At 35.5% G+C, this 21114-nt stretch overlaps 5 protein-coding genes across 5 annotated transcripts; 2 read left to right on the top strand and 3 right to left on the bottom strand.

Annotated features, from left to right (window-relative positions):
- Positions 1 to 631: 631 nt before the first annotated feature.
- On the top strand, positions 632 to 1464 carry LOC111679038. Its single transcript, XM_023440523.2, has one exon. The coding sequence runs from the start codon at positions 642 to 644 to the stop codon at positions 1407 to 1409; it is 768 nt and encodes a 255-aa protein (XP_023296291.2). The 5' UTR covers positions 632 to 641; the 3' UTR covers positions 1410 to 1464.
- LOC111679047 (probable ribosome production factor 1) lies at positions 1456 to 2919 on the bottom strand. Its single transcript, XM_023440533.2, has one exon. It carries the CDS (start codon positions 2798 to 2800, stop codon positions 1541 to 1543), a length of 1260 nt encoding a protein of 419 aa, XP_023296301.2. The 5' UTR covers positions 2801 to 2919; the 3' UTR covers positions 1456 to 1540.
- A 1481-nt stretch (positions 2920 to 4400) lies between these two features.
- LOC111679033 (multiple epidermal growth factor-like domains protein 8) lies at positions 4401 to 15393 on the bottom strand. The gene is made up of 6 exons (XM_023440517.2): positions 14600 to 15393; positions 14300 to 14533; positions 13916 to 14098; positions 13271 to 13848; positions 6839 to 13080; positions 4401 to 6770 (listed from the first exon to the last, which is right to left on the bottom strand). The coding sequence occupies exons 1-6, from the start codon at positions 14999 to 15001 to the stop codon at positions 5575 to 5577; spliced, it is 8835 nt and encodes a 2944-aa protein (XP_023296285.2). The 5' UTR covers positions 15002 to 15393; the 3' UTR covers positions 4401 to 5574.
- A 1035-nt stretch (positions 15394 to 16428) lies between these two features.
- LOC111679032 (phosphoglycerate kinase) lies at positions 16429 to 18111 on the top strand. The gene is made up of 2 exons (XM_023440516.2): positions 16429 to 16619; positions 16722 to 18111. The coding sequence occupies exons 1-2, from the start codon at positions 16558 to 16560 to the stop codon at positions 17905 to 17907; spliced, it is 1248 nt and encodes a 415-aa protein (XP_023296284.1). The 5' UTR covers positions 16429 to 16557; the 3' UTR covers positions 17908 to 18111.
- Positions 17937 to 20090, bottom strand: LOC111679031 (pre-mRNA-splicing factor CWC25 homolog). Its single transcript, XM_023440515.2, has 3 exons — positions 19957 to 20090; positions 19674 to 19890; positions 17937 to 19606 (listed from the first exon to the last, which is right to left on the bottom strand). Exons 1-3 carry the CDS (start codon positions 19972 to 19974, stop codon positions 18162 to 18164), a joined length of 1680 nt encoding a protein of 559 aa, XP_023296283.2. The 5' UTR covers positions 19975 to 20090; the 3' UTR covers positions 17937 to 18161.
- Positions 20091 to 21114: the final 1024 nt, after the last annotated feature.

Genomic DNA, 21114 nt, shown 5'->3' with positions numbered 1-21114 from the left:
ATAAATAGTCGACTTTTCGACATTTTCCGACTTTTCGACTTTTTTTACTTTTCCCGAATTTTTTCAACTTTTTTCGACTATTTTCACTTTTTCCGACTTTTCGACTATATTCGACTTTTTCCGACTTTTCGATTTTTTCGACTTCTTTCGATTTTTTCCGACTATTTTTTGACTTTTTTCGAGTTTTTCCGACTATTTTAAAATTTTTTGACTTTTTTCCACTTTTTTAAAATTTTCAACTATTTTTGACTTGTTTCTCAAATTTTCGACTTTTTTCGACCTTTTGCGACTTTTTCCGACTTTTATTTACAAAGTCGACTTTTCGACTTTTTTCATAGACGATAGCCGAGTTATCGACTTTTTTGGAACAAAATAGTCGACTTTTCTACTTTTTTCGAAAAAAGTCGATTGTTCGATTATTCGAAAGCCGATTTATAGAACCCTAGTTATGTCGGAAGTCGTGGATTTTGTGAACAATCGACTTTTCCACAAAATGTCGATTGTCCTAAAATAAATTTTTAAATCCTTACTAATACCATGTTGACCACACTAATAGAAGCGCTGAAATGCAACTCTGTTATAAATTAACTTCTAAACTGATCTTCTAAATCAAAATTTAACGAATTGCTTATTCTGTAATAATGGAAAATGCTCCGCCACTAGAACCCTCTAGCAATTCTCATATTGACCAAATCGTTTTACCAGACTCAGAAGAATTGGATTGGGACCAAATAACTTACGCTCTTAATTATAAACGTATATTATTCATAAACGACTACCGGACATGGTTGGATTTTCACAGTGCAAATTCCGAAAATGCATATAAATATATGGACTATAGCCCGGAAGAACTCTGCCAACGTTTTTTACAGCGTGTATTATCAAATATCAACGATTATTGTTTAACTGAAGATGAGCAACATCTGCTGAATCTATTAGATCTGCATCCAGGATTTCAAAGAATCGAAAGTGGTTTCATTGCATTAACACAAACGGAAAATCTTACATTTCCTTGTAATGAGTCGGCTATAGAGTTACTTCTGGCCAATAGTGGGGCGTTGCATGAAACGAACTTTGTTGCCGAACAGGTTGTTGCAAATGATCAAATTGTAATTGAAGATTTTAAAGGACAACATAGCGTACATCGCAGATTTAATTTTAATGCAGAAAATGCAGCATTGCTTTCGGTGATTTTGAGTTCGGACGAAGATTTGCCAAATTGTGAAGTTTTAACAACAGAGGAAATGCATAAGCGTTTAAAATTGGCTAAAAACAGATTTGAACAAACTGGTCAGCAATTGGAAAATGTAAACATTACCATAGATGATTTACTTAAGAAACTTAAAGCAATTAATGATTTAAAATTAGCCATTTCCAAACTAGTGGATAAAAGTATTCGCAACTGTTAAACTTACTAATTTAAAGTCCTAAATAAAAAATAAACATTTTGCTAAATTCTTTTTACAAAATTTTAATAAAATGTATTTAAAAATTACATTGTTAGAAACTTAAAAACAAAAGAAATCGGTCTTAAACACAACTACAAGTGGAAACGACGTCTGGAGGCTTCCAGAGCATGACGTTTGTTCGTTATAATCCAGGCATAATCACCAGTTTTGCTATCGAAGGTACCTTCCTGTAGAGAACGCAATTTCAATGTGAAACGTGGACCCAATTCACGTAATTTGACACGTTTTCCCTCCTTGGTGAATTCATAGCGATGATGACGGAAGAATATGTAATCACGTTGATTGTGAAAAGTAACAGCACGACGTCCCTTAAATTCGGGATCATGATGAAATAGAGCACCCAACATACGACCTACCGTCAAACCCAAACGTGTGGTAAAGTTGTTAAGTATAACTTCAGGACGATGTTTGGTAATTTCTTTGTGATCTCTTTTCATATCGGATGTTAACTTAACATTGGATACTTTAAACAGGGCAGTAGGTCCATTGGGTAAATGTATAACGAGTAAACCATTAGGTTTGCGTCTATCCTCATTGATGATAACAACATCGGTGTATTCTTCACGTATAGCAGATTTACAGATTTTCTTAACGGATGACTTGTTGCGGATTTTCACCAAAGCATTGGGGAATATACGTCCCAACTCCAAACCAAATTTTCGGGTTTTTGTCACCGGATTATCGGCAAAAGTAATAAGGACTTTAGGTTCGTAGGTGCGTTCAAAATACGAACTAAAATCATCCAATTGCAATTCTTTGCGCAGTTCCTCATTATCTGAATCATCCAAGTTGTTGACAGTGGTCTGATCTTTTTCTCTTAAACTTTCAATAGTGTGACCTGGGTTTCTGGGGACGCCGGCTTTGCGTCTGGCTCTACGTTCTTGCATTTTCTTTTTATGCTTTTCCTTTTTCATTTTACGAAACAAAGCCGTTCTTTGTTCCTTATTACGCATCAAACTTAAGGGATTTATAATAGGCATTCTAACTTCAGGTTCTTTATCGTCTTCCTCATCATCATCATCATCGTCGTCATCATCATCACCATCATCTTCCCCTTCGCTGGAGTCATTTTCTTTATTACTTTTATCATTAGCTGACAATTTTCGCGCATTTTTACTAGTTGTTGGCTTTTCATCAGCCATATCTTTGTCATCATCATCAGAACTATCGGTAACAGGTCCTACATCACCTTCCTCCATTTCTTCATCATCATCATCGTTGTCTGAATCTGCTAGCATATCGCCGATTTGTTTACCATCATCCTCCTCTTCAAAACTAGAATCACTATCCGGTTCAATCGGTTTTTTCTGTTTAACTTGTTTAGTTTTCATTTTGTTTTATTAAAAATTGCTAAATTAATTCTTTCTTATGATAAATTAAAAATTATATTTCAGTTTTTTTCACTTTTTCTCGTTCTTCACCACTACGCACGTGTTGTTATTTTTTTCTAGCAATATGATTTCGTTTGGTATGTTCAGTGTAAGTATAAACAACAATTTTCTTTTACTGCGTTGCATAAATAAGTATAATTATTAGATTATGTAGTAAATAGGTATGTTCACGTAATTTCTAGGAAAAAAATTATCCGATACTAAGAAAATTTAAACCAAGAGACCTCTGTTATTATTTCTAAAGAATTGAGGTATGTTAAATAGAAATCAGGCTTTAGAATTTCTTAATCATATCAGGTTTTTAAGATACTGTGATGTAAAAAACTGAAAAATTAAATTTTTTGTTATATTTGAAGCGTTAGGACAACAAAGGGATTTTTCAGTTGTTAGGCCACGATATCACAAAATTGAAAGATTTGTTAGACTTTTATATTCGAAAAACTATTTCAGCCATTTTTATTGTACAACAAAGGGATCTTTCAGTTTCTAGGTCACGATATCACAAAATTGAAAGATATGTTAGACTTTTATATTCAAAAAACTGTTTCAGGCATTTTTCTTGTAAATGAAAACTAAACCATAACTTTAAATATTTGTTCACAAAATTTATTTAATATTTTTTTTTTATTTATTTTAATATTTCAATACAATTTCACTATTAAAAATGTTTATTTCTTTATATAATTCCATACATTTAATTAAGTCATTTATTTTTTTTAATGCTTAATTTTATGTTTATTGTACTTATTTTATATATCCAAAAAAAATATTAAAATTTTAATTAAAAAAAATGTTTAACGAATAAACAAATATAATTAAAATAAAAAAATATATTACAAAAAAATTGTATAAACAAAACACAACCATTAGTATGTATATAAAAAAAAAATATCAAGATTTTGAAACAAATTTTAGCTAAAAACTAATTTAAGACGAAACAAAAAAAGACAATTTTCAAAAAAAATATATATATAAACAACACCAAAATAACTTAAATAGCTTAAAATATAATTTATTAACAAAATATTAATAATTCTTTATAAAAGTGAGATTCTTAGAAAATTAAGAACAATAGGAAGGGGCGGACTAATATCAAAATAAACCTAACTACGTATTTTTTTGTTGGTGAGAGAAGAAATAAATTGAAAGGAAGAGAGCTGCAGTTATATTGAGAGACAGAGATATGTTTTTTTCATAAATATATAACACTAAATAAATGTTTAAGCACAATAACTAAAAACTAAATAATTTTAAAATTACATAGATTAAAAAAAAATAATAATAAAATAATACATTTACAAAATACACATTTTGAGCAACTAATTTGTTTTTTTTTTAATTAGGTTTTACTCAGTTCTTATTAAAAATTATGTACATTTTACAAAGGTTTTATAAATTAGTTATTTTTTGTTTTTGTTCGACTTGTTAACATTTTATTTATATTATTTAAATAAATTATTGTTATTATTATGTTTATTAGTATGTATTTTGAATTTATGTTTAATTTTGTTTCACTTTTTTCTTTCGAGTACAATTATTGTATTGGTTATAATTTTTGTTTGTTTTTATTTTCTTACGATTTCTTATAAAATTGTGTTTTTGTGTATATTGATTGATTTATATATTCATAGAATTGACGAATTATATGAGTTTACAAAGAGATTATGAAATTGTTATTTTTGTTATAGATTTATTGCACTTTGAAACTTATATATTAAGAGAAAGTCTTGAAAAAAATGCAGATAAAAACATTTTGATTTATTTGCTGTTAAAAAAAAAAACGGAGAATATGGAAGTGGGGAAATCATTTCAAACCAAAGAAATTTTGTAATTTTTGTTCAATAATTTGGGTAATGAAAATAAATAAAAATACTATTTTCTAGTTCGAAATATTATATAGAAATATCGGTGTTAATATAGATTTTGAGAAATTTTCAATTCAATTATTTGAGTTAAAATACACACGCTACACAAAAATGTTAATTCAACATGGTTTGCACAGTTCTTTCTTAAAAAATATGCTTAAAACTAAGTAAATATATTGTGGAAAAATAATATACAAAATAAAAAAAAAAAAATAATAAAAATTTGTTTTGATTACTTACATAATATTTAAAAAAATATCATTTCACTAGATTTTCTAAAAAAGGGGGCTTAAAGAACGCCTTGACTATGCGTTGTGGTTTGTTTACCTTAACGGGTAATTTGTTCATTTTTTACTTTACACCATTTTTAATTGTATTACAAAACTTTAGAATTGTATTTTAGAACATGATTTTAAATTTCCAATTTTATTCAAGAACTTCTAATTAAAATTTAGAATTTTCTATTTATATTCCATAAATTTTTAATTTAATTTTCAGTTTCTAATTATATTACTGAAATTTCTAATTGTTTTTCAATATTTTTTCGAAATAATTTCAGAAATTTTCAATTATAATTCGGAATTTTCTAATTGTATATCAGAAATTTGCATTTCAAAATTTCTAATATAAATCCTATTGTATTGCAGAATTTTACAATTATATTACAAAACTTACAATAACAATTTAAAATCTTAGTTTCTGAAATTTTGAATTATACAATTAAAAAGTTCTGAAATACAATTACAAATGGTGTTGTACTTACTTATTTGTGTATGCACTTACTTGTATTTGCCTTTTTTCATTTAAATTCCTTTTGCTTTAAATGACTACAACAACAACTATTTCTTGTTAGCCAAGATTATAAACTGGCAATGCTTCTTCAATGGCACCTTGACGAGCTTGTCTCGCCGCACCACCTCCGCCAACACCACCACCAGCGGCAGGTGCTGAATTGCCTCTTGGTGGTCGGGTATTATGACGATTGTTAACTTGATAAAGACGTGGAGGATAGGAAATTAATGTGGAGCCCAATGCCATACTAAGAGGAGCTTTATAGCGTCCCGGTAAACTCACGAATACCGTGCCAACTGCAGCTAAATTATCCGATGTAGGTTCTATGGCAATCAACAAAACCTCGGGCAGTTGGGAGTGTGCTGTATTGTGTTGATTATGGCGTGATCGAGCTCCTGTGGCACTGCGTACTACGCGATTCGATGAGGTTGAAGACGAGGTTGTGGGATGAGGACTATCGGTATCAAATGAATTGGAAGCTAAGAATACATATGCAAAGGGTCGTTTGGCTAAATGCAATAATTCTACCACATGTTGTCTACGGGCTCGGCGTATATCGGCTGTTTGTTTTACTTTCCATATTACCACACAAACGGCCAGGAATAAAAAGAAGCAGGAGAAAAACACCGAAAAGAAAACAAACAAATCAATATGCAACTGATCCTGACGAAAAACCACAGAACCATAACTTGGCTCAGGTCCAGAACTTGCCCTCAAGGCTATAAAGAATCGTGTAGCGCTTAAGTTATGAGCATGTTGCGGTAGCGTTAGAACCAAACGATTTTTCAAACCAAACAATCTCAAAAGAGTATTACAATGATTTAAGGTGACATGTGTGCTTAAATCCTTGGCATGTTGATCTTTAACCGAAAAACTATGACCACCATGACTCTTGCAGTCTTGTATGTGTGGCATATAGTAGCTATTACGTTTATCGGTCATTACAAGTTTTGAAAAGCTGCTGGTGGCACTGCTACTCGAATTATCATATTTTGGTTGAGCCACATTTAGCGGATGAGAACGTTTCATTTTGGGACCCCAATTGTAACGATTGTCTAAGTAGATTTCATGATAACCTGTTGTTTCATTCGTTTCCACAATAAACGAATCATCTTGTGGTGACATATAAACATCCAGTTCTCCTTGAGTGACATCGATAATCACACGTATATCAACGTTCATAAAGCGTGGCTGGATGACAAAAAATACTGTTTGTCCAGGTTTCAATGCGGCTGGTTTCGCTTTACATTCCTCTGTGGAATATATTAAATATATGATTTATGATTTACAAAATTGTTGTGAAAATCAACTCTTAACTTACCTATAGGTTTAGCATCGAAACACATGCGTGACTCCACGGTTATTTGCTTGTAGCACTGATGACCATCAATTGGATTACCGGCATATGAATCACGACATTTTGAGCATTGAACACTCCAACAAAGATGAGCCGAATTTTTACCACCACCTGCCGTACATGTGGCATCACTTTCTGTATTATTGCCACAATTACATTTTTCGCCAGTTACAGGATCACATATGTTACCATGGCCATGACACTGACACGGCCTGCATTCTTTGCGATGATCTTCCGTACCCCTAAAAAAGCCTACAATGCAAGTATCACAACGTTCGCCAGCCGTATTGTTGGCACAACGCAAACAGGTGGCATTTGCCAAAGGCCCTTCTGGAAGATTTAGTTCTAGTTCGGCTCGTGTCATATTAAAGAATCCAGGATCGGAATCATGAGCTATACAGGAATCGGTGTGACCATTGCAATATTCATGACAGGGAACACACGCTCTACCCTCTCGTGGGTCACCCACAAATAAGGGTTGACATTTTTCACACTGAGCTCCCATCGTGTTGTTGTGACATTCAATACATTCGTCTAGAAGATTGGGACCTTTACAATTCGAGTGACCATTGCACAGACATTGGATACTACAATTTGCTCCTACATAACCAAAATCACATTCACACTTATTGGGCGAAATACAATTACCACGCACACACCCTTGGGTACACACAGGTATACAAGTATCATTTTCGGACTTATACCCTTCACCACATTCACAGCGATAGCCGTTCGCAGTATCTATACATCTTTCCGAAATAGGATGACAATGGTGATGTCCATTTGTGCATTCATTTTCTATAGGGCATTTAACATAATTCCAGGTGACCACATCAGCTAGTGTCAATTGAGAATCATTGCGCAGCGAAGCGTATATAAGATCACAAGTTGAACCAGAAGGATATTCTTGCTTATTCTCCAATGAACCTTCGGTACAAATGCCATCACCATTAAAACCCTCACGGGCACACCAACCACAATGGGCATGTTCCAAACAAGTAGAACATTGTGTATACACATGACACGGTTCAGGACAGTGGTCGGTTTCATTTGTTTCCAACACTAAACCGCAAACACCACCAGCACATAAAAGCGGCTGAGTTTGTGGCGACAAACAGGTGTTGAGCATTGTAGACCATTTACAATCCTTGGGTTGCTCACTATCCATATTGGTTAAACAATTCGAACAGTTGTTATAATGATGACAGGGCTTTGGACATTGTCCTATAATTCTATATTGATTTTGTTCTACCAATTCTTTGGTTATACATTCTATAATGCCCAATTCATTTTGAGCCCATTCACAATTTTCATTTAGAATGCACGACTCACAGTGTAGTGTATGACATTGCGGTTGGGGACACAAATTCAATAGACCTACACTAACTTCTTTAGTACACCATGTACTGCGCCTTTCACAGTCTACTCCGGCTGGTACACATCTACCTTTAATGCCACACTCATCACACCACTGACACACAGGTGTTGTCTCTACATGAGAAGGCCATGACGCCAAACAGGCAGTACAGGTGGAGAAGCTAGAACAATTACGCCTAGCCATCCAGGCATCATCGCAAGCAGCTCCATGGTTGTATACTAAAGTGCCATTTCCATTGTTGCAGATATTACTGTGGCCATGCGAGAAACAATAAGATGATGTTACAAAATTCGCCGAGACTGTACAAAAACTACAGCCCATATAATGGCGACACAAATATTTGCCAGCACTCCAGAGTTGGCAGATATCATTAGGTAAGACAATTTTCGTGACATGACTTTGAGCAGCACTGCCATCCCAACCTCCAATAACATAAATCGCATTATTATCATGATCCAATGATATATCTTCAGCATATGTAGATGTCTGTAAACTGCCCACAATTTGTACATCTTCTGTTAGACGTATCCATTGATTGCAGTTATAAACGTAGGCTATTAACACATCACTCGCATTATAGGGGAAATTACGTCCTCCATATATAATCATATACTGATCGGTAGTCACAGCCGAATGGAAGTATCTGGCCCGGGGCAATAACGAATCGGGTCTATTTAGATCCCTAAAAGGAGGCAATTCTGTCCATGTCATTTTTTGCAAATGCAAAGCGTACAACTTGTTCTGCGGCTCAGTGGAATAGCCTCCAAATACATACATTATATGTTTTTCACTGTGATACACTGTTGTATGACCATACAACACTGGCATTCTAACACCCAAAGCCAATAACTGCTCCCATCTAAAAGTCTCCAAATTGAATTCCCACAACTCCAATTGACGTGACTTATTTAATGTCATACCACCGATTAGAATTAAAGATTCTCTTTCATTATTGCGCGTATAGGTGAGAGTATGTCCCGCTAATGCTGGAGGCTTAATGCGATGACCCGTCAAATCAAACTCAGACCATCTTTGATTTTGTATAGAAAATTGCCAAAAGTCAGCTAAAATTTCTGGTTTAGGAGCAGATGACAAGCCGGTAGTGGTAATGCCACCATAAATAAATATCGTTTGTTTTTTAACATAAATCTCGGCTGCATGAAAGTAACGCCCCAAAGGCATTTTATCTTCTGGTGTTGACTCCACGGTCACCTGCATCCAAGTACCATTTTTGGTATCAAATTGACGAAAATCATTGAGGGGACCATGAGAGGGGGAATAACCACCAAACATCCATAAAGAACCTCGCCTATCAGCACAAACTGTGTGCCCAAAACGTGGTATAGTTTTACGTAAATGTTCATAAGACTCCGAAAGCAACATGGTGTTAAATAGTTCGGTAACAGTTATTTGATTCAACTTAATGGCGGTACCACAATCTTTGCCACCCCATCCCTGGTTGCAAATACATCTACCATAATCAGTGTCACAATAACCCTGCATACGTTTAGCATTACAATTACGCGGACAGATTTCAATTTCACATTTGGCTCCTACATAGCCAGCTGGGCACACACATCTTTGCTGGTCATCACAGATATGAGGATGTAAACAGGTATTGGCCACACAATTCTTTACCGTATACAAGGCATTAAAGCCAAAGTGTTTTCTTAGACCGCCGCCTTGTTTGTAATAGACTGTAACATGACTTGATCTGGCTTCTATAATGTGCGATGAAGTATAGGGATTGCATACAACCGATATTAATTGATTTTGCTGCGATACCCCTGTTAAGTCGGGCAAACTATCGTATATATAAACGGCATTATCATCACAATCCATTGCCAAAGAGTTCCATTCAAATTCCACTTGCAGTAAAGATTTTTCAGCTTGCAAAGTTTTGGGTTCCAAAATCCATAAACACTCCTTAACCTCTAGTTTTGCACCCCATGGGGATTTATAGGCCTTATAGGAACCGATGCCACTGCGTCCTATATCACGCAACATGCCACGGGACTCACAACGATAATAACATTGTCCACCATCTTTGGGATCACCATAAAAGCCCGGCGAACAACGATCACATTTAATGCCCTCTGTATTATCTTTGCAATAACATTCTCCATTGTTGACATTACATATGCCCAAATCTTGATTACCGTGGCCATTACACTCACAAGGCGTACAACCAGCTGCCGATGTAGCATTACCATAACTTCCCTGACGACAGCGTTCACAACGTTCTCCTTCAGTCCAGGCTTGACAAGAATCACATTTGCCCACTCGTTCATTACAGGTGGAGTGATTGTGACAACCACAGTTGATCGAACAATCTGCACCAGTCCATCCCAGCTCACAGCGACACACATAATCTGGGGCACCCGAACAATAACCATGAACACAGGACTCAAAACAAGTACGCAAGCATGTAAGTCGGCCATCACCCACAAAACCTCGGCGGCAATGGCAATTGTACGACCCATGAGTATTTGTACATTTGGCTTCTTTATGACAATCGTGCAGACCCAAGCCGCATTCATCGACGTCTGGACACTGCGCATAAGCCCATTCAGCATCATGAACAGAGGAGCTATTCAAAGCCAAAGAGCAGTTACCAAAAGGACGACTAAAATCACCCTGCATACATTTGCCTTCGATGGGATTATCGCGATCAAAACACCAGCCACAACTCAGGGTACGTAAACAAGTTGTACAGTTACGATATTGTGCACAAGATTTGCACTGCTGCTTCGGAGGCGCTTGCTGGTGTATGGGTACAAGGGCAGCAGGTCTATTGTGCTGTATAGTATTCGTTTCCTCTGGCGTATGAAGATTCACCGATTGATCTAACCATTCACGACACATGCCGAATTGATATTCACTGGTGTAGACAGCAAAACTAAAACAGGCCGACCTAGCCTCACACCAAACACAACGACCCCTTTCATTTAGACAATCATGACAATTCGTTCTTAAACGACATTGTACCGGACATTGTTGTAGTGATCGCACACTATTCTCTGATTTTCCAAGGCGAGCACAACGTGCCTCCTCCGCCCACCATTCACATAAATTCGAATCGACACACTCCTCACATGAAACATAATTCGAACAATTTGCACAATGGCTGGGTTGATTTATTAAATATTCCCACTTTACGGTTGTAACATTCCCGTCTTGAACTTGTAAACTGCACGCTTCAGTTTCGTTAACATTTTTCGTCATACATTGAGATTTAAGGGAACACCAAGCGCAAGCATTGTCGGTTAAACACTGTAAACAGTTGGTGTATAATGAACAATTCTCTCCAGAGTAATAGGGTTCTAAATATTCAAAGGTAAATGCATTAAGATTGCCGTGGAAGATATGTTGCAATTCCATTTTTGTTTTTTGATAAGTATTGTAAATATTGTTCAAACCAATTCTACGACGTGCTTGAAAATCTATAAGAAAGGGCTGTTCAGTGCTGGGTATTTCTACATTACTACAATAAGATTGATTCGAGGACTGTTTAGTCAATTCCTTAAGAGCATTCAAATCTCGTCCAAGACCAGCTTTTAAGACGGCATTTGAATAGCTGGTGCATACTTGTATTTCCGTAGGTTCTTCCTCCCATTGCTTTTGTGGGCGCACGAAACCCAATAGTCTGGCAAGCATTTCACCCTCCATTTTCTGTTCGTATTGGGTGGTTGGGGTAGGTGAAGCAAAATCCACCATTGTAGCATTTACTATGGCCACAAAATCGGGCATTGTTAAGTTGACAGGAAAATGATATTTTATATAAGTTAAACCGGGTCTACGATCATTTTGTGTACACTGCGAGGGCAGGCGTATTTCAGTGCCTTGTTCACCCCACCAGCCGGGGCTGTGTGAGGGGGTATCTTCTCCACATATGCCATAATTATCATCACGATGATGACATTTGGCATTCTGTACACACCAGGTGCATTCATTCAAGCCCAGCTTGCTGGCAACCGATAGATAATTGTCGCTACCCTCTGATGTCTTCAACCATTGAGTACCATGCACTAGACAGGAGTGACAATCGCCCAAAGAAGGACATATACCTGGACAACGGGATGTCTGCAAATTACTGGTACAATTGGCGCCAATAGTACGACCATAGCAACTGCTATCCGCCGAACACCAACCACATTCGGGATTCGATAAACAGGCTGTGTGTGAGTTGTGATAACGACAAGCCATTTCTGGATTATAACCAAATATGCCATTTGCTCTTAGCACTTGGGGCAGTTCGTAGGCAAATAAATCGGCATTAACATTACCATGGTAACCGCCGACTATAAGTAGAGTATTATTTTTACGCAAAGCCGCAGCATGAGCAAATACTCCCTGCTTTTTGGGATAAATATTATCCTCAGCTGATACCTCTTGATTTATCCAGATGTGACATGATAAATGATACCAATACATCTGATTATCATAACATATTTCATCTTTATTATGACGGTGAGTGTAACCACCAAAGACAATCATATAGTTGCCACTAACAGTTGCTGTATGAAAGGCTCTTTCTCTGGGTATATTTGTATCCCTTAATGCCGTGCGCGGATATAGAATTTCTGTCCAATGTAATTTATCCAATTGAAAAGCAAATATACGATCAGATAGTTTTGAAAAACGTGCCAGACTTGTCATTATTCCACCAAATACTATTAAGGAATTTGTAGCCTTATAATAAACTGTAGTGTGGGCAGCTAAACGTACATCCAATTTTTTGCCTCCTCTGGGATGTACTAGCTCCCATTCAGATTCCTGATTTTCGTCACTGTCAGTGCTTACAATTGGCCAACGTATTCGATATATACTAGAAATAAATTAAAGAAATTAGGTGAAATACTTAAATGATTTAATTATTCCTTATTATCATTTTTCTCTTTAATTTTGAATATTTTCCATCTAGTTTATTATATTCTTAGTTGTTAGTCAGTGTTAGTCGTTTCTATTTCATTATAATAAAAAACTGTTATTCAATTTTAAAACACTATTCAACTTACTCTGATGAAAATTCTCCAGTTTGTAAACTGCCACCAAACAAATATAAATAATCTCCGGCATAGGTTAAAGTATGACGTGCTACTGGTTGAGGTTTTAATTTCGACTGCAAAGCCATTTGTTTCCATTTACCACCATTTTCAGTGCGATTATAAAACCATAAATCATTAAAGAAACTACCATTTGCCTGTTTACCACCAAATATAACGAACCCTCCTGGTACAACGGTGGCTGCATGACCATAACGACCATGAGGTTTATGATCGGTAACTTCTTCTAAAATATCCTCCAAATATTCGGATAATTCTTCATCGGTTGAGTTAACGCTCACTGTAGTCAGGAGTTGTGAACTACGTGTACGACGTTGATGTAAATTGGATTCAGCTAAAGTGTAAAGAATATTACGAAATATTGAAACATCACTATTGAGACCCCAAAGTTTGGCTTCCTCTTCGTTTTTATGCTGTAAGACAGCTTTTAGTAAGGTATGATCAATTTTGGGCTGATGGTAATAATGACGTCGATTCTGTAATGCTATGCCCCATTCATCAACCCATTGGCTGGTTTGAAAGCGGTAAATCTTGAGAATGTTTAATATTTAGTTAATATTGTTTTTCTTTTGTTTTTTTTTCTTTACTTCAAAATACCTGTAAAGTACTAATGACATTGTTTAGATCATAACCACCAAATACATATAGTGCATCTTCCTCTTCAATGTAGACCGCAGTGTGTGCAGCACGTGCTGTCATGCCTTCAGCATCGGTAGCCATCCAGCGCCAATTACCTCCTGGGGGATTTACATATAAATCACATAGTCTACCGCTGTAACCCTAAAATATTATATGGTAAAAAGGACAGATTTGAGTATAGTTTAATATGATTGCTTCTTATTCCACGGTGACTTAGGTATAGAGGCTAGCATAATATAGCATAATCAACTCAAAAGATTAATATTCAAAGATCTTCTCGTTTAAAACTTTTCGCAAATATTAAAACTCCGTAAGTATGACAGTTTTTAGAATTTCAATTACCTTTTCACAATGACAAACTCCTTTAAGGCATTTGCCTCTTCCCTGTGATTCACCGCATTTATTAGGACAAGCTTCATCTTCACAATCAGGACCCACCCATTCACCATGACACACACACTGATGACCCACACATTTGCCATGATTGTGACAGTTGTTTAAACAGTTCGATATGTAATAAGATGCACGAAATCCATCTAATACATAATTTGTATCACTATACATTAGAATTAACATCTACGAATAAGACAAACAAGAAAAAAATTAAATCAAAACATAAATATTTAAACCATAACAACATACACTGCCACTACGTGCCACCAATCGCTGGGGCTGTGTACGTCCACTAAAACTGCCAAGCAGTGTTGAGTTAAAGGAGTCACCATCGTACACATAAATGTAGTCGTAGGAGCACTCAGTGCCCATACTGTGAAACGTCAAGGTTATGAACTGACTATCATTGCGTGCCTTTATCAGCCATTCGCAGTGAGAATCTTGGGTATAGTTGAAGCCGGCTGGTCCGTCGCTTATCTCACCGTATTCGGCGGTGAAAACTTTACGGCTACGATCACAGGGAGCATGATAATGCATTTGTTGTTGACTGGGTACTAATGATATACGTTCTGCTAGCACTGTCTGCTGCTGCTGTTGAATTTTTAACAATGCTAGCAGGCATATTAAGATTAAGAGTTTAATTGAACGCATTTAAAGCGTTTGTGGATTTGTGAAATATGTGTTTTTTTTAATTAATATATACAATTTTTGTGTTAAACTAGTTTCGTAAATGCAAAAAACAAGTTATTTGAAAACATTTTTTGTGGCTGTATTTTTGTTTTTTCTTTTTAATATTTTCTTATTTCATTCGTAAGCGGAGCACCCCTAGGGGCGCTTTTTCTGTATAAAATTTTTAGACACAGTTTTTAGCACATCAATTTCACTAGTAACTGTTAGAATTCGGATAAAACTTCATATTGTCCATCAACTTTAAGGTATAAATAACATTTTAATGCATTTTATTGTATTTCTTAATATAAAATATACTATTATAAACTGTAAAATTTTCTTGTTTACTGAAAATGGAAAATTTTTGTGCTTGCTAAAAAAAAAAACTCCCTCAACTGTCAAAATTTTTTTGCATCGAAATTATTGTGATTGAAGTTCTGCAGGGTTGTGTTTACTGTAATATCCAATACAAAAGCTGAAATTTGTGAAAACTATCATTTGATTGAACAGCAGATGCAAAAATAAACCGAATTTATGCAAGGTGAAGTCATTTCAACAGCTGATTGTATTTTATTTAGGAATAAAAAAAATATTTGTAAATATTTATTTTTTTGTCTCTATTGTCATTCCATTTATAAAGTTAACTTTTTGAATTTTTTCTTTTTCTACTAATTCAAGAAAAGTGCTATTTATTGCCAATTATATAAAACACAACAAAAATTTGTTTTTTACTTTTAGTTTCGAGACTCCCGTTGCTTTTAATTTACAAAAAGTATATTTTTAACTTTTTAAAATTTTGAAACCCTATACTTTTTGATCTTTTTCCGATTTTTGTCCACATTAACATTTTTATTAATTTATATAAAATATGTTTCATTGTTTACAAATGAACGTTGGAACATTATTAAATTAATTTTTATTGTAGAAATTTTGTATGGAAAATATGCGTAATAAACCTAAAATGAGCGATTTATATTTTTATAAATATGAGGTTGTCTTTTATTTTTATATTTACCTTTATTTACAAAGCCGACTTTCGAAAATATTATTCGAAAGTCAATTTATAAAACCCTATTAAAATTTTACCAACACTGAAAAATCGTTGGAATTCCACATGCACAGTGTTGTCAACTTTAAAGAAAATAAATGATTATAAGAGACCAACATAAATTGTTGATTTTTTTATATAATTAAAATATTTTTTATTGGTAAATTGTTGTAAATTGAAATTCCTGTGTATAGCAAGTTTAATGTATAAATTATTTTAAAATTTTTGGCTTTTACACTGACATTTTTACAGAAAACATATCTCCTAATAGCAAGAAGAATTTTATCTCAAACTAATAATAAAATCGCTGTATTTGACAAAAATCTCTAAATATTCGACATTGATTATGGCCAGACATTGATTTAAATGACCTTCGTTTGACATTCAACCGTTAAGTGACTTGTTCAGAAAATTTTTGTATCCCATTGAAGCGGCAGACCGAACTTCAATTCGTATCCTTAAAGTTGTCAGCAGCAGTAATTTTTTAAAAATGGCTTTAAACAAATTAAGTATTGAAAACTTGGATTTGGCAGGCAAGCGGGTGTTGATGAGGTAATTACTTAGTTTCATCTGCAGATTAGACTTGTGTTATTGAGGACAAAAATTGATTTTGATGTAATCAAATTCTTTTAAACTTTCGTTCATATTCTTTAGAGTTGACTTCAACGTACCCATTAAGGATGGAAAAATCACCAGCAATCAACGTATTGTGGCTGCTTTGGACAGTGTTAAATATGCTTTTTCCAAAAATGCCAAATCTGTTGTCTTAATGTCCCACTTGGGTCGTCCCGATGGCAATAAGAATGCCAAATATACTTTGGCCCCTGTTGCCGAAGAATTGAAGAAGTTGCTTGGTAAGGACGTTACATTCCTAAACGATTGCGTTGGTGCTGAAGTTGAAGAAAAATGCAAAAATCCCCCTGAAGGAAGTGTCATATTGTTGGAAAACTTGCGTTTTTACGTAGAGGAAGAAGGCAAGGGTGTTGACGCTAGCGGCGCTAAGGTTAAAGCTGACCCTGCTAAAGTCAAGGCTTTCCGTGAAAGCTTGGCTAAGTTGGGTGATGTTTATGTCAACGATGCTTTTGGTACTGCTCATCGTGCCCACAGCTCCATGATGGGTGAAGGCTTTGAAAAGCGTGCCGCCGGTTTGTTGCTCAACAAGGAACTTAAATATTTCTCACAGGCTTTGGATAACCCACCAAACCCCTTCTTGGCTATTTTGGGCGGTGCTAAAGTAGCTGATAAGATCCAATTGATTGAAAATCTTTTGGACAAGGTCAACGAAATGATCATTGGTGGTGGTATGGCCTTCACCTTCTTGAAGGTATTGAACAATATGAAGATTGGCTCCTCTTTGTTCGATGAAGAAGGTTCCAAGATTGTCCAAAATTTAGTTGAGAAGGCCAAGAAGAACAATGTTCAACTTCATTTGCCAGTTGACTTTGTTTGCGGTGACAAATTCGCCGAGGATGCTGCTGTTAGTGAAGCTACCATTGAAAGTGGCATTCCTGATGGTCATATGGGTTTGGATGTAGGTCCCAAAACTAGAGAAGCTTTTGCTGCTCCAATTGCTCGTGCCAAACTTATCGTTTGGAACGGTCCCCCCGGTGTCTTTGAATTCGCCAACTTCGCCAACGGCACCAAATCCATTATGGACGGCGTAGTAGCTGCCACTAAAAATGGCTGTGTTTCAATTATTGGAGGCGGTGATACCGCCTCATGCTGTGCTAAATGGAATACCGAATCTTTGGTATCCCACGTCTCCACTGGTGGCGGCGCTTCCTTGGAATTATTGGAAGGCAAAACCTTGCCCGGTGTTGCCGCTTTGAGCAATGCCTAAATACAAGGAAACCACCTACTATTAAATTATTTTATTATTAAGCACAATTTTAATTGGAAGCATATTACATTGGCATATAATACTGCCGACTTTGCCTGTATGTAAGCAGTGGTACCTCCATACATGATGAACAATATACTATGTATGTAAGATTAGATATATACACGTTATTTAGTTGTTCAATAAATGTTAAAATAAAACATTTGTGTTTTTGTCTATGTGTTCCTAATTAGAAAAATAATATGTACATATCTTTATTTTCTGGCAAAATTTGAATTCATTGCTGCTGAAGTTCTTTGAATATTATTTAAATTTGCGCGTAGACGTGAACCCACTGAAGTTTGGTTGGCCATAGCCTTTTTAACTTCCTTATTGAGAAAATCCTTATCGAATTCTCTTGCTGTGTGGCGTTCCTCCTCGCGAGCATATTCTTCACGATGTTTGCGTACCACCTCTGTACGCTCCTCTTCACGCCATGCTGCATTTGACATCATTTCCCGTAATTTAGCTTGCTTCTCTTCCTCCGTCAGTTTACCAGAACGTTGGGCAGCGGATCTACTAGTTTCTTGTGTTTGCGAACCTTTCTTAGACGCTGAAGGTGATCTTGAATTACGTTTACTTTGCAGACGTGCATTAGAAGCTGAGCGTGATCTGGATCTACGTTTATTTGAATTTCGACATTCTCTCGATCTAGATGGTGATCTTGATACTCTGCGATTTCTTACATTGCGATCTCTAGAACGAGAACGTGAGCGATTTGCAAATCTAATGCTTGTTTTGTGTCTAGAAAGTGATCTTGATCTTTTACGATCATGTGTATAATTAGACTTTTTAACTGCATTGTAATTGTATTTATCTCCTGATCTTGAAATAGATCTGGATCTACGATCTTGCCTTCTTTCCGAATAATTCCTGTTAACTGGAGATCTAGATCTCCCTCTATTTTCATATTTATTATGTCTTCTTACTCGATCTCTTGAAGCTGATCTAGATCTTCTATCGCTGTGAAAAGCTTTTCTGTTTTTAGATGCTGATCTGGAACGTCTTTTAGTGCGATTCTGTTCTTCGCCTGAATCTGAATCATCACTTCGGTACTTATTTTTCTTCGAAATTTTTTTACCCTTTCCCGCCGCTTTATCCAGTTCTTGTGAGATCTTTTCAAATTTTGAATCTAATAATTTATTTATATTTAAGCCCATACTGGATGCCTCGTCTTTATCCAACAGACCACCTTTGAGTTTCTTAGCCAATATACTATCCAGATCTGAGTCAGAGTCACTACCAGAAGATGACGATGAAGACTTGCTTCTTTTCTTATGCTTTTTAGATTTTTTACTCTTTTTGGATTTTTTCGATTCCTTCTTTAGTTTTTCATCCGTTTTCAAAATACGATGTAATTCCTTCAATTTGACGGGATTTTCTAGAATTTTTCTGCGTGATTCCATTTCTCGTTGCTTAATCAACATCAACGGATCTTCCATAACTTTACGTTGTAGATCTACTTGTTCAGAATTTTGTAGATTTTTATACGCTCTTATAGAAAATGGCACACATTCGTGTTCAACGTGGTTCAATGGCTGCTTAACTCCAACAAGATTTTGTTGCTCTTTTTCCTTTTCCTCCGCCTGTAGAATTTCGAAGGACTTGTCAATTTTGCGTCCCAACAAATACTCTTCACGATTTATTAACTCTGTTGAGCCTGTGATTAACAAAAATAAACGAATTAAAATTGGCTCAAGTACTTTGATCATATCTCTTAATCTTACTTTTATACATCCAGTCCAGTTTTTTATCACCTTCATGGCTGCCTCCTAGAACACCACTTTCTCTTCCGATACGTTTTAGTTCCTCACGATTTTTTTCCTCTTCGATTTCTCTACGTAAATCGTTAAGTTTCTTCTCTTCCTGAGTCTTGGCTTGTTCCGCTTTCCATACCCTTTCTTGGTTTTTCATCGTATGTGGGTGCCATGATTTCTTTAAATTCTATTGTAAGTGTAAATTGTTTATGGATTATATGTAGAAAAGTATTTTAATTTTATAATTAATTACCAAATCTCCCCCTCCCATTTTTAATTTATATTATTTATATTTATTTTATAAAATTTATAAACGCGTCCGCCACACAGAGCCCTGTGCTGGCAAATATTAAGTGCGGCGGCTGCTAATACTTAAAATGCCGGCGGCTAGGTAGCATGAAAAGAGATTCATTGATGTATATAACTCAAATCCGAAGAAATACACCTTGGCCTCTATCCGACCTGTTTTGCGCTCATTTACCTCAGGTGGAAATCGAACCCATCACCTCCGGTCTATCAGACTAGAAATCTATCCACTAATCTACCGAAGGCCACCTATTCAAACGATTTTAAATAAAAATGTAATCCGAGAGTTTAATCATTTGTGTGAATTCATTCTTTAAAATAGGTATAGCTCAATTTCAATAAAAAGGATTATGGAATGAATTATTATAGAGCTTTGAGGTACATGCATAAGGGCATGGCGGATTATATGATACCCTACACGGTGAGTATATTTTAAAATTTATTTATTATTATACGTTTGTGCTGATGTTTGTAACATACAAAAATATTGGTCCAATACCCACCTTAAAGTATACCGATCGATTCAGAATAATTTTTTGAGTCGATTAAGACATGTCCGTCCGTCTATCCGGCTGGCTGTCCATGTAAACCTTGTGCGCAAGGTACAGGCCGCAAATTTCAAGATAATTTGATGAAATTTGGACCAAGCCTGTTTTTTGACACAGGGACGAAGCCTATTGAAAATGGTTGAAATCGGTCCATTATTTCACCTAGCCCCCATACAACCGTACCTCCCAATTTGAACTTTTTATGCCATAATTACGTCAAATATTATATTATATCTCTAAAAATTGGCACAAATAAGTTTTACATAAGTATAAATGACACTGCAGATTTTCGTAAGGATCGGCCCTTATTTGACCCTAGCCCCCATACAAACCCCCCTTCAAAAAATGTCTTAAACGTCTAAAATTGACTTGTAACCATTTGTATCGCAATGAAACTCAACAAAACTAACAGTTATTTGAAAATATATCCTTTTCCCAAATTTCCCGAGGATCGGCCCATATTTGACCTATATAAAGCCTCATTTAGAAATTTTTGTTTTTTTATCAATAAAAAATTTTTTATAAATCAATTCAAAATTAAAACGATTTTATTGCTT

The sequence above is a fragment of the Lucilia cuprina genome, chromosome 2 (assembly GCF_022045245.1).
Source record: "Lucilia cuprina isolate Lc7/37 chromosome 2, ASM2204524v1, whole genome shotgun sequence".
Classification (NCBI taxonomy): domain Eukaryota; kingdom Metazoa; phylum Arthropoda; class Insecta; order Diptera; family Calliphoridae; genus Lucilia; species Lucilia cuprina.
This window is presented reverse-complemented; position numbering and strand designations above follow the sequence as displayed.